At 40.0% G+C, this 14,661-nt stretch overlaps 1 protein-coding gene across 4 annotated transcripts in view; it reads left to right on the forward strand.

Annotated features, from left to right (window-relative positions):
- The window catches only part of GRIA3 (glutamate ionotropic receptor AMPA type subunit 3), a 293,527-nt gene that overhangs the window by 189,598 nt on the left and 89,268 nt on the right, over window positions 1-14,661 (forward strand). For all 4 annotated transcript variants that reach the window (XM_082446816.1, XM_082446815.1, XM_082446817.1 and 1 more), the window contains exons 6-7: window positions 7,144-7,305; window positions 11,769-11,936. In XM_082446816.1, the coding sequence (XP_082302942.1) occupies window positions 7,144-7,305; window positions 11,769-11,936 (330 nt within the window). The remainder of the gene's footprint in view (window positions 1-7,143; window positions 7,306-11,768; window positions 11,937-14,661) is intronic.

Genomic DNA, 14,661 nt, shown 5'->3' on the forward strand with positions numbered 1-14,661 from the left:
ACCAGGGAAGCCCTGAAGGTCATTTCTGTTGCATTAGTTCCTGCTCAGAGTTTTTAGACAGACATCTTCCCACCTCAGGGTCTCTATGTAGCCAACTCAAGCAGTGAATTCTGGCAAGAGGTATGGACAAGTGGGATGTCTTAAAATAATCACACAGGTAGAGAAAGTGAACCAGGAGCCAGCCAACTTCTCCCCTGAATCAAGACATTTCTCCTAACTTCCATCATCCTACCAGAATACTCCCTGCCGCCATCATTTTATTTCCTTTTCTATACACTCTGCATGGTTTGTTTTCTTGTTCTGCTTCAGTGTCTTTACATGGGTTTCAGGGATACATGAGGGGGTGTGACCAGCGCAACAACTAAAATCTAGCAACATATTCTAGAAAAGTGCAGTGTCTTAAATTTAGATATCAGAGAAGGAGGACCAGGACCCTGGCACCTCTTACTTTTTAGCCAGAATCCATCTTTTACACTGTCTGTTCCTACCACTCTCTCCCCTTGCTTTTTTCCTGCCTACCTGTTGTGTGTTTGCTGGTCAGCTTTGTTGTGTTGGTTATTTCAATGAAGCTATGGGTAGACTTAGGCCCCAATTTACAACTTTCCCAATTATGGTTGTACATGATCATAGACTCTAGCAACTTCTTCTAGAAATAAAAAACAATGGGATAGATATAGGAGGTGGACCAGGAACCAGCAAAATCTCCCTTCTTAACCATCTCCTCTCTCCTTACCTCCATCTTTCTCCACTGACCTCTCCCCTTTTATTCTCCCCTTATACCATCCATATGTTTGGTGATCATCTCTTTTGTGTTAATGTCTTTTGAGAGGTTTTAAGAGACTCAGCCTCAATTTTACCACCTTGAAGACTGTGGTTCACCAGCCTAAGGAGGAGATCTAACCAGAGGCTATGAATGGATGAAATGCTTTAAAATTATGGGATAATCTGTTAAATCAAAATGTATTATTATAATCTTCCCATTTCTGTGTCTTTGTTTTCTATTTGCTTTGTCAATAATTGAGGAAGGTATGTTAAATCTCCATTTTGATTTTTTTTTTTTTTTTATCTTTTGGCCACGCAGTGCGGCATGTGGAATCTTAGTTCCCCGACCAGGGATTGAACCCGAGACCCCTGCAGTGGAAGCACGAAGTCTTAACCACTGGCCGCCAGGGAAGTCCCTCCATTTTGATTTTTAAAAATAAATTTAGTACTGGGAATTCCCTGATGGTGCAGTGGTTAGGACTCCGGGCTTCCACTGCCAAGGACCTGGGTTCAATCCCTGGTCAGGGAACTAAGATCCCACAACGCTGCATGGGATGGCCCCCCAAAAATTTGTTTTTAATAAATTTAGTACTATTGGTTTTAAAAATAATAATAATAATGGGATAGGAGGAGGAGGAGGTGCAGGAGCTGGCCAGCTCCTGCACCTTAGCCCATACTTCTCTCCTAACTTCCATCTTCCTACCACTGACCCCCTGCTCTTTCATTTACTCCATTTTCCTTTCTGGCTGTTGTATCATCACCTGTGTTGTGTTAGTGTCTTTACATAAGTTTGGGGGGGTCTTTGGCCTGCTTTTAGGGTTATAGATGTCATAACAATAAAAATCCATCAAAGATTATTATGGGATGGTGTAATGCCTTAAAGTGGTGGGATAGGAGAAGGAAGACTAGAATCCAACCAAACCTGCCCTTAAGCAGAACGTTTCTCTGAATTCTCATCGTCCTTCTCTCTCTCTCTTTCCTCCTTTCCCCTCCTACCTGTTGGATGTCAGCTCTGCCGCATTAGTGTCTCTGAAGAGGCTGTAGAAAGAATCAAGCTTTAAATTTTACAATCTTGTAGACTGTCAGTGCCACTTGAACCATGGAATTTACCAATATTTGATACAAAAAGATAATTCTTTTTGAAGAAAAAGTATCAGAAGTAGAAGGACAATCAAGAGTCAACCAACTCCTGCCTTTTAGTCAGACAGTTTTCCTTATATCCCCTTCTCTACCATTCACCTGTTTTCTCCTTTTCCCTTCTGTGTCCTTGATAACTGTTGGTTAGCTCTGTTGCATTAGTGTTTTTTCAGAGGGATTAGGGAGAATCCAGCCTTGATTATCTCAACCTTGAGAACTGTGACTTGCTGCATCTAAATGCTGGGCACCAGGGCAGCATTCAAGCCATAGAATCTGATTAGAGATTACAAACAAGCAAAATGTACGCAAATAGGCCAGAGGGAGAATTAGGACCAAGAGCCAGCCAACTCTTGCCCTTTAGCAACAAGATCTCTCCTTTCATCTCCATAAAAGCTTATTACAAAACATAGGCAGAACACGCTACGACATAAATCACAGCAAGATCCTTTTTGACCCACCTCCTAGAGAAATGGAAATAAAAACAAAAATAAACAAATGGCACCTAATGAAACTTAAAAGCTTTTGCACAGCAAAGGAAACCATAAACAAGACCAAAAGACAACCCTCAGAATGGGAGAAAATATTTGCAAATGAAGCAACTGGCAAAGGAATAATCTCCAAAATTTACAAGCAGCTCATGCAGCTCAATGTTAAAAAAATAAACAACCCAATCCAAAAATGGGCAGAAGACCTAAATAGACATTTCTCCAAAGAAGATATACAGATTGCCAACAAACACATGAAAGAATGCTCAACATCATTAATCATTAGAGAAATGCAAATCAAAACTACAGTGAGGTATCACCTCACCCCAATCAGAATGGCCATCATCAAAAAATCTACAAACAATAAATGCTGGAGAGGGTGTGAAGAAAACGGAACCCTCTTGCACTGTTGGTGGGAATGTAAATTGATACAGCCACTATGGAGAACAGTCTGGAGGTTCCTTAAAAAAGTGAAAATAGAACTACCATACGACCCAGGAATCCCAGTACTGGGCATATACCCTGAGAAAACCATAATTCAAAAAGAGTCATGTACCATAATGTTCATTGCAGCTCTGTTTACAATAGCCAGGACATGGAAGCAACCTAAGTGTCCATCGACAGATGAATGGATAAAGAAGATGTGGCACATATATACAATGGAATATTACTCAGCCATAAAAAGAAACGAAATGGAGGTATTTGTAGTGAGGTGGATGGAGTTAGAGTCTGTCATACAGAGTGAAGTAAGTCAGAAAGAGAAAAACAAATACAGTATGCTAACACATATATATGGAATCTAAGGAAAAAAAAAAAAAGGTCATGAAGAACCTAGTGGCAAGACGGGAATAAAGACACAGACCTACTAGAGAATGGACTTGAGGATAGAGGGAGGGGGAAGGGTAAGCTGTGACAAAGTGAGAGAGTGGCATGGACATATATACACTACCAAATGTAAAATAGATAGCTAGTGGGAAGCAGCTGCATAGCACCGGAAGATCAGCTCGGTGCTTTGTGACCACCTAGAGGAGTGGGATAGGGAGGGTGGGAGGGAGATGCAGGAAGGAGGAGATATGGGGATGTATATATATGTATAGCTGATTCACTTTATTATAAAGCAGAAACTAACATACCATTGTAAAGCAGTTATACTCCAATAAACATGTTAAAAAAATAAATAAATAAAAATAAAAAGTACCATTTTATTGGAAAAACTACTTTTCATCAGACTTCTTACTAAAATAGAAGGGGTTCCTCATCAGCATTATTCCCATTTTACAATTATTGTTGTTACAGTTATTGTAAGCACTGTGAAACCTTTCTCATGAAAATAAATATATGAGAATGACAGGAAAACAAAAGAAGCCTATTACAGTATCTCCTTTCTTTTTCTACCACACTTCTGCTCTCTCCATTTTGTCCATGGGGCTGTGTTAAGCATTCTGCACGTGTGGACGGGTAAATCTTCAGGGCAGTTGGTAGGAGCTAGTGTCACGGAGGTCTTGCTGGACAGAAGAGCCATTTGAGGTGACCTTCCCCTGGCTTGATTTGTGCTGCTGTGGACGCATTTAATCTCACGAGGGCAGCCCGGCTGGTTCCAGTCTGAGGGGTGCCAGAACTTAATCCCAGATATGGCTGTCATAAAACACGGGTTGACTGAGAAACTCCTAGGTCCTCAGCAGCGTGGTCGCTGTGTGGTAGACAGATGAGTGCTGAGCGTGCCTGTGAGGACGCGTCCAAATTACAGTATGCTACGGGAGAGGAAGGCAGCCAAATGGGAATGCATGGGGCCTGGGTGGCAGAGTGAAGCCTCCTGGAAGTAAGCACAGGTGACTGGTGAGGTAGATTTGAGTTGGACTCCTCTGGTATCTCTTGTAAGAAAAAGGTAGTGAGGTAAAATGTTTCCGGAAAGGAGTGGTATGGTGAGTAACCAGACTGAAGTGCTGGCTCTTATACCTTAAGGCAGACGTGAGATTTCTGGGATCCTTTCTCTTGCCCTCCTTTTTGTTAATCCTGTGTTGCCATTTTAACATGCTAAGGTATGAGGTAAACAGGAGTGTGATGCTTATCAAAGCATAAAAGACACAGGAAATACTACTTCCTAGTGCAGACTGTGGCCATTGGCCCTGGGGACCAACACGGTGGCAGAAGCATTCTCAACCCCTTTCTTTCAAGGAAGGGGGCTCCACCTCCCAGGCCAGGCTTTTAGGACACAGGAGAGCACCAGAGAGCCCACTCTTCACCCCCGCCAGCAGACAGATGGGTAGCTGCTCAGTGCTCTTGTGTAATACTTGTTAACTGGCAAATATGGTTTGGCACAGTAAACGACTTAAAGCCATTTGTTCAAGTTTTGCCCTCAGCTCTTTATTTGTATATTTGTTTAGGGGGTGAGAGTTGGGAGTTGGCTAACAGTTAGGCTTAAGCCCCATCTGGAGCCTCTGCTAGGCTTTACACACAGGCAAGCCTCTCTGCCGATTGTAGTGCAGAGGGGAGCGAATGGGAGAAAACACTGAGTCTTAGTTTCTTTCAGGAAGGAGGACTTTAGGAGAAAACTCATCCTAACAAGTTAATGTTAATTTTAAAAAATACTTTTGGGGTCATTGGAAAGGAGGAATGGTTCTCAGTGATGCAAACTATTTGGCCCTTTGTCCAGTCTCCACTGGCTCATATACCACTTATGAAAGGAAGAGGAATGGGGCTGAGAGAAATAACTGAAAAAGCTGCTTCACTAAAATATTTTCTACGACTGCCTTGTTGACCACGTTAAAGAAATGCAGAATTAAAAGAAGCAGGTGGGGGCTCCCCTGGTGGCGCAGTGGTTGAGAATCTGCCTGCCAATGCAGGGGACACGGGTTCGAGCTCTGGTCTGGGAAGATCCCACATGCCGCGGAGCAACTAAGCCCCGTGAGCCACAACTACTGAGCCTGCGCGTCTGGAGCCTGTGCTCCACAACAAGAGAGGCCGCGATAATGAGAGGCCCGCACACCGCGATGAAGAGTGGCCCCCGCTCGCCGCAACTAGAGAAAGCCCTCGCACAGAAACGAAGACCCAACACAGCCATAAAAATAAATTTAAAAAGCTTAAAAAAAAAAATAAAGAAGCAGGTGTAGGGATGGTGACTAGAGAGAGAGGTGTACACGATATTGGTTACATTCATGTGTTCAGGTTGTGAAAATTCATCAGGCTATATTTAAAGATGTGTGCACTGGGACTTCCCTGGTGGTGCAGTGGTTAAGAATTCACCTGTCAATGCTGGGGACACGGGTTCGAGCCCTGGTCCAGGAAGATCCCACATGCCGCGGAGCAACTAAGCCCGTGTGCCACAACTACTGAGCCTGCGCTCTAGAGCCCACAAGCCACAACTACTGAGCCTGCGTGCATAGAGCCTGTGCTCTGCAACAAGAGAAGCCACCGCAATGAGAAGCCTGCACACCGCAACAAAGAGTAGCCCCCACTCGCCACAACTAGAGAAAGCCCATGCGCAGCAACGAAGACCCAACGGAGCCAAAAAGAAAAAAAAGAAAGAACAAAAACCCTTATCATTCTAAAAAAAGGAAAAAAAGAGATGTATACACTTTTCTATATGATTATTATACTTCAATGAAAACTTAGAATGTAAAAAAAAAGAGAAAACTTTAGAGAAATAGTAGAGATTTGAGTAATATAGTGTATGCATTTATCAACTCATCGAGTGGTACACTTAAGATTTGTGCATTTTATTGGATGTAAATTTTACCGAAAGATAGAAGGAAAGGAAGGATGGAAACTGCAAACACTGAACTCTAGTTAATGGCCTGCATGCTGAAGTCTTTTGGTATGAAGTATACTAATATCTGCAACTTACTTTGAAAGGTATCCAAAAAATGAAATGGATTGATGAATGGATAGAAAAATAGTAATTGTAAAATCTGAAGTGACTATTTGGTTTTTCACTGTACAATTCTTTCAACTTTTCTGTATATTTGAACATTTTTTATGTAAATGTTGGGGAGGAGAATCTAAAGGAAAGAGGAAGAATTCTCCCCATTTCTTTATGAATATAAATATTGGCTCCAGCCCATTGAAGACCAAAGTGAATCAGCAGCAATTGGCAAGAGACAAAAGAAGAAGAAAATGGTGGATGCTATGAAATAGATGTCAAAACTCATTCATGGACACATGTGAGACATACCCTGGGGTTTGTACCATCATATACAACCAAGCTGTCAGTTTCGCTTTTTGGCATTTCTGTAAATTATAAATGTTGAAAGTGCTCATTATTAGAGTCTGAAGCAATCTGCTGCATTCGGCATGTTAAGCTGAAGAAGAGTTTTTGATACCTCTAGCTAGGGTCAACTTTTTCAACAGTTTCCAGTTATATGAATCATTGTATTTGTACTCAATGAAGAAAAACTAAAAATACAGGTAAATGAAAGAAAAAAAAACATTTGAAGTTGACACCTATGTTTGTCGTTGCAGCAGCTACACTAAAGACACAGGCACTAAAATGGAAGGATGTATATTTTCTCCATCATGCCTGTAGTTTCAGAGCCAGAGTGCCCTAAGAATTAGTCCATATCAGGGTCGTTTGTTTGTCGTGGTTTTGGTTTTTATTGAGATATAATTGACATATAACAATCTGTCCAGGTTTTCCTTGATTGCTAAAGAAGGATTCTGGGGAAGGAACTTTCATTTCCTCCTTAGCACTCTAACCAACAGATACAATGAGTACGAATGCATGACCTCCCACAATCATTATTCTCTTTCAATGTCTTTCTAGGGTTTTACTGATATTTTGCTAGAAAGAGTCATGCATGGGGGAGCCAACATTACAGGATTCCAGATTGTCAACAACGAAAACCCTATGGTTCAACAGTTCATACAGCGCTGGGTGAGGCTGGATGAAAGGGAATTCCCTGAAGCCAAGAATGCACCTCTAAAGGTAATGTTCCACGACATGTAGAAACCTTAGGCCAGCTTTTCAGAGCATCTCAGTATGGCCTTTATATATTTACGGCCATCCAGTGGTCATCCCTCGGCAGTGCTTCAAGGCTGCTAAAACACAACTGCAGATAGTGCTGCCGCACTTGAAAACTAAATTCCCAAATAAAGAAGCTATTGAGAAGGAGGTCTTTTAAAACCCAGCGTTTGGGAAGGTTAACTTAATTTTTTAATGAATTTCATTTTTAATATGCTCATAATTTACAATATTACAAGAACCTGAATCAGGCAAAGAGTGAGGACAGTGGGAATAGGTAAGGAAAATTGATAGTCTGAAACAGAAGATTAGATTTTACATTATTTATGTGATTGCTTTGTGTTAATAAGTTTCATGAATCTCAGTACACCCAAGTGAATTAGGCTCTAATACAGAATGCATGTTGCCTATACATATATTGAATGGAAATGTTTTCCTGCCTGCAAAAGTATCTTTAAATAATTAGATTACCTAAATTGCTCATTTTCATGAAATCAAGATAAGAACACTGAAAGCAGAAAGTCATGCTTAAAGTGCACATTTTTCATGTGTTCCCCTATGGCTTGAAATCCTATTATTTAAAAATCAGGAATTAAAACAGATAAATGGGGGGAAAGTTATTCATGTTACACAAAGGATCCTTCCAATGTATTTTTTTTAAGTAACCCATTCCCTCAGTGCATTGATTCAAGTATGAAACAGACTTTAAATTCTTCCTTCCTGATACATATGTACCATGGCTGTGGGATCCTTGTGATCAAGATGAGGGATCAAAGCAGAGTCAAGGCTCAAAGCCCCTCCCTAAAAAAGGAAAGGGGAGGGGACATTTCCTTTCTCATGGTTTCAAGATACCCATCCTCATATCCTTCCTCCCTGGCAAGAATAGAAGAAGGAGGAACAATGGGACATAGAAAAGAGACACATTCTGAATCACCTATGCAGGTCCACCCTGAACGGGTCACATCAACATAATACAAGTGGGACCTTACTTTATGCAATTGGTATGTTCTAGAAAAGTCATAAGTTAAACATCTTTTTTACATCTTTTTGTATTAATTTAAGCCACTTACTATCTAAGTGGTTCTCTGTAGTTGTAATGATTACATTACACATGCCAGGTGTCCTCATATGCTTCAGTAAATATGGTCACAATTCCTATGATGAATCCTTTGTAGTCAAATCTCTTTTTTAAGATGATGATTTTATCTTTTATTGAGATATGATTGACATGTGACATTATATTACTCTTAAGTATACCACATACTGATTTGATGTATGTATGTATTGCAAAATGATGACCACAATAAGTTCAGTTAACATCTATCACCACCACAGCTACAAATTTTTTCTTATGATGAGAACTTTTAAGATCTACTCTCTTCGCAGCTTTCAAAAAATACGGTGCAGGATTGTTAACTATAATCACGATGATATACATTACGTTCCCAGAACTTATAACTGGAAGTTTATACCTTTTGACCACCTTCATTCATTTTCCCCATTCCCCAGCCTTGACCTCTGACAGCCACCATTCTGTTCTCTGTTTCTATGAGTTCCTTTTTTTTTTTTGGATTCTACGTATAAGTGACATCATACAGTATTTGTCTTTCTCTGTCTGACTTATTTCACTTAGCATAATGCCCTCAAGGTCCATCTGTGTGTCACAAATGGCAGGATTTCTTTTTATGGCTGAATAATATTCCATTGTATGTGTGTCTGTGTGTGCATATATATTTTTATTGAAATATAATTGACATGACTTTATATATGTATATATGTGTGGGTGTATATCACTTTCTTTATCCATTCATCATTTGATGATTTGATGGACACAGGGTTGTTCCATGTGTTCGCTATTGTAAATAATGCTGCAATGAACATGGGGGTGCAGATATCTCTTTGAGACAGTGATTTTATTTCCTTCAGATAGATACCCAGGAGTGGAATTGCTGGATCATATGGTAGTTCTATTTTTAATTTTTTCAGGAACCTGCCTATTGTTTTCCACAGTGACTGCGCCAATTTACATTCCTATCAACAGTGCACGAGGGTTCCCTTTTCTCCACATCTTCATCAACGCTTGCTGTTTCTTGTCTTTTTGATAATAGCTATTTTGACAGGTGTGAGATACTATCTCATTGTGGGATTTTTTTGTTTTTTTTTTAATTTATTCATCTTATTTATTTATTTATTTATTTCTGCATTGGGTCTTCATTGCTGTGCGCGGTCTTTCTCTAGTTGCGGCGAGCGGGGGCTACTCTTCATTGCAGTGCACAGGCTTCTCATTGAGGTGGCTTCTCTTGTTGCAGAGCAAGGGCTCTAGGCGTGCGGGCTTCAGTAGCTGTGGCTCTCAGGCTCAGTAGTTGTGGCTCGCGGGCTCTAGAGCGCAGGCTCAGTGGTTGTGGAGCACGGGCTTAGCTGCTCCGCGGCATGTGGGATCTTCCCGGACCAGGGCTCGAACCCGTGTCCCCTGCATTGGCAGGTGGATTCTTAACCACTGTGCCACCTGGGAAGTCCCTCCTTGTGGTTTTGATTTGCATTTCTTTGATGATTCAAATCTTTTTTTTATGGACTAAATCTGCCCACTACATTTAGGTGAGCTTATATTAGTTTATATTTTCATACAACTGTCTATCCACTGTTTTGCCATCCTTAGATTTAGCAGGCAATAGGTAGAGGAGAAAACCTCATTTATTCAATATTTTAGGGGTTATCTATAAAATGTCAGGCACTATGCTAGGCACAAAAAATGGACAAGAGTAAAAGTATGAAAAGGGTGCTACAGTGTCATTTATGCCTGTTGAGAAGTTGTAGAGGTGTACAAAAGAGAAGGAAGACAATTTCAGCTCTGGATTATTCATTGGTAACTCATGATATGTGTAATGTAAAGTTCTTAGAACTTAGTGAGAAGAATTGTTCAGGTTTATAAGCAAAACCCTTCAAATAACTTAAGAAAACGAAATACTTAAATAGGTGGTTACAACTTTCGGATTACTTTGACTTGTACTAGTCATTATGGAACCTGTCTCTATATCAAACAGACAAAAAGCCCATGTTAAAAAATTACGTACAATATTTTTGATTAGGAAATAAAATTGTCTAGAGATTAAAATCCTGATGCTTAATTTATTCTATATTTTATGAACATTTCCTTTGGGGTCTTTTTTTTTTTAGATGGTCACACATTGGTCCGTAGAAGCTGAAAAAGTAGAAAATTAAATAGCTATTTTGGCATGGCTTGGAAAGGACTACATTAAGATTGCTGACAATTTATGCAGTCAGCTGGAAAAAATATCACCACCATGTTGGCTTTATGTAATGCTAGCATGGGCAGACACAGATTTTTTTTTTTCATGAAAGAACATATGCCCCCTGTTACAGTCATACTTGATGACTTGGCCCTGAAAGAAAAGTAACATGAGAAAAGTCAGAAAAGTAAATTGATAGTTGTAAAGATGACAATGCATTCACTCACACTTGTATTGGGACATACTATATAGACAGAAAATTCCCCCCAGGGCATTTTGCTTCATTTTTTTAGAAATCAACAGAATTCTATATTCTACCAGTGTTTGTCACCCCTGCAAAACAGGGGCCGGCTAATTTTAATCACACTTTGTTGATTCATTTAATGAAAAGGCATCCACCATGTCAAATTGCAGATAATCAAATCCCTTGTATTAAATGACTGGTCTCATCCTTAGTACAGTGTATCAGTACAGTATATCCAAGAAATAGAAAGTAAGTGTTCTTGCCTGAAAAAGGTAGCATCACGAAGTATTGCCTATGAATTGTCAATGTTATCAGATTTAAAACTCAATAACAATTGTAATTTTCTACAGTCAAAAACCAGCTTTGGATTTTGCTCTCCCAAGGAAACAAAAACTGATTTATTGCTGGCCAGAGGTCCTAGTTCACCAGAAACGTGGTCCAGACAGAAGTGATTAATGTTTCCCTCCAAATTAATTTCAAGCTGTCTAACTTAGCTATTTCCATTTTCCCCTAAGTAAACACCAGATCTGAATTTTCTATTACAAACAGCAATAACCCAGTCTTGCTTTAGGATATGCCGTTTCCTCTCCAGTCTACATATGCCATCCTTTAACTTCCCACATATTTTGTTCTCTATAAAGGAGCTGGCCTTTCAGTAGTCACTCACTCAATATGAAACACAGTATTGAGAGCAAGAGAGAGATTCCCTTGAGCCATTTGATCTTAATAGTCTTAACATGTGCACACATGAGGTAAGATGCATCATTCTAGAATGGATCAAAGTCAGGCTTGCCCAGAGAGATCTCTTGATTCAAGTAATTAAGAGGGTGACTTCATAGAACAAGAGTTGGAGATGAATGAAAATTATAAGAAACGAGGCAAGTTTTGAGGGCATCATTTGTCATGATATCTTGTTTTCCATACATCCATTTCAGTACACATCTGCATTGACGCACGATGCAATACTGGTCATAGCAGAAGCTTTCCGCTATCTGAGGAGGCAGCGAGTGGATGTGTCCCGGAGAGGCAGTGCTGGAGACTGCTTAGCAAACCCTGCTGTGCCCTGGAGTCAAGGAATTGATATCGAGAGAGCTCTGAAAATGGTAATGACCACAGTGGGTTATTGGGTTGGGGGCACCTTATAAAGACACAAAAAGAGTAAGACCTCAATCTTGAGAAAAGACAACCTAAAGGGAATAGGATGAGAGTCTGTAGAATGTTCAAAGTGTACAGAAAGATAAGCATCGATATTTATTCATCAAAATCTAGAAATCTAAAACTAGAAGATTCTTCCTTGAAGCTTGAGAAATGGTAAATTTAGGGCAAATGAATATTTAGCTCTGTACTATAGTGGGGATAGTAAATCAAACTCAGTACCCTTGAAAGTTATGGATTGAACATGTAAATGGCTTCAAAAAATTCAGACTTTCCAGAAAATGATGTTGCTTAGGGGGACTGGGATATTCTCTAGGAAACTCCTAACTTCAGGGTAGACATTACCAGCATCCTCTGGCTCATCAGACAAATTATTAGCCTGGATGGACTGTGGAACCGAGCCAGTGTGATAGTATTTCTATTTGTCAAAAAGAACCTTTATACTATTCTACATGGTGAAATGCAGGAACACAGTCCATTCTAGGCCTACTTAAGAGGCTTTTCCCCAGTGCCCTAGAGAAAAAGCCTGAAGGAAAGTATAAGGAATCAATGGGCAGAGAGTCAAATAGGTCACTTGTTTTTAGTACTTACTGGGTGGGAGAGCATTTAAGGCTTTGAGCAGTATCCTTTGAACAGATTCCATTATTTACGCTAGGAGCAGTGTCACCCATTCAGTGTAGCTTTCCAAGCAAGAGCTCTTTCCTGAATATTTTGCTTTAAGCTACATACGCCTGCATGCATTAAAATAAGCCTTCGAGAGTACAAGACTCTTATTTCTACTTCTTTAATTATCCTGATGTTTAGAACACCCAAATCAACAAAGAGATAGGCAATGATAAGATAATTCTCTGCACAACCCAGCAACGAGGAATCTGTAATGGCCTCACAATGTGCATCATTTTGTGTAGCTGGCTCTCTTACTGCTGCCTTAAATTTGCCAAGTTGGAAGCATTCAATAGAAAGGGGTTAGTAGCCACTATGTCTCTCTCCAAGAAAGAGATATGACTTATTCTCCCATCATGCAGATTTTTATGTCATTATGTCAGTTCCCTAACAAATGCCCTAAGTGTAATTTTATGGAGGTAGCACTGCACAACTTTTGAAGAACAGTTAATTAAATTCAACCTTCATAGCTGTTACAAGATTTGTATTGTCAGGTGAAACATAATGATGAGTGAAATATAAAACTCCCTCAGAGTGAACCAAAAGGAGTTTTCATCAAAACCTCAAGGGGCAAGTGCCAGCATCTTCGATTGACTTCCCATTCATGACACAAATGACTCTCTTCCCCAAATACAAAACTGGCTACCAGAGTGAAGGACAAGAAGTGAATTTGGCAAGAAAAACATTAGATTGATCATATTATTGCACAGAGTTTCCACATGTCTAACTCACTGATAAAGCTCAAGCTGTAAGCCAGGTAAGTAACCTTCCTCCCCAGGCCCTCATGATCAAACACTCAACAGAAAGGATGCTTTCCCTCTTTCCATAGGCCAGCCTCTTTCTAAGGCTTCAGAGAGGCCGGAAAGTATCAGCCTCTTCCAAAAGTACATGTTGCCTTGTGACAAATGATCAGTGAAACTCCACTTTTCAGAGGATTGCAAGAGAGGGTGGTCTGAAGTACTAAAGGTTTTTACCATATTAAAAGAAATCCCATTTTATTTAAGTTAATGAAAAGTGAGGATGCATGATGTAAAAGCATCCCTCATTGTGACTAGCACATAGTTGCTGCTCAGTCAATCATTCTCTTCCTTCAGAGAAATCTGGCAAACAAAATCATTGCCTGAAAGAGTCTCCTAAGGGGCCTGTCTTAATGAATAAATAATCGTACCATTCATTAAACAAATATTTATTAAGCACCAACAACTATGTATCAGGCTCCAAGTTAAAATGCAAACATGAAATAAGATGAGGGGAGCTCATATTTAAATTGTTAATATGTAAACAAATGCTTTTAAAAACCTTAAAGCTACTTGCAAATTGGGTAATCATCATCCTTACAATCTATCGGTGGTGCAAAGATTAGCCTCAACCTGGTCTACTGAAATATGTCACAACTCTAAGTCATCGAAACTTGTCAACTTGTTCAGTAAACATTTATTGAACACCTGCTCTATCCCAGGCTCTGGATTAGTTGCTGAGAACACAGAAAAAGAATGTCTTTCATCTTGAGGTGCTCCCAATCTAGCAGGGGAGCTGGAAATACATAGATGATTAAAATGTTATGGTGAAGCTCCACACGGAATGCTATGGGAACCCAGAGGAGAAGCACCTAATATAGACCGAGGTGCGGGGTGGAGAGGATTAAAGAAGGGATCCCAGATGGGATGGTGGGAAACTGTCACTGACATTCACATCCTTAAAAATAGACTTCTCTCTGAGTGCTCGTCCAATTCGACTTCTGCTCACCAAAAGTTCTAATCAGCTTAGGCTATTGTCCAGTTTGCAGATCATGCTCAGATAGGCTGGATCTTTAGAAATATACAATTCTTAATGAGACTTGAAGACTTTGCTATTCTCAGTAACGAAGGATTTCCTTAATCATTTCCTCTGCCAGTGTCTCTACCCTGCCTATCTCCTCTCCTAGAATTCAGTGCTCAAAACAGAGTGTAAAGAACCCTTCATGCATCACAGTATGCATCAGACCCATCCTACTGGATAAGCAATTTCTAT

Source organism: Balaenoptera physalus (assembly GCF_965194825.1).
Source record: "Balaenoptera physalus genome assembly, chromosome: X".
NCBI classification, from domain to species: Eukaryota; Metazoa; Chordata; class Mammalia; order Artiodactyla; family Balaenopteridae; genus Balaenoptera; species Balaenoptera physalus.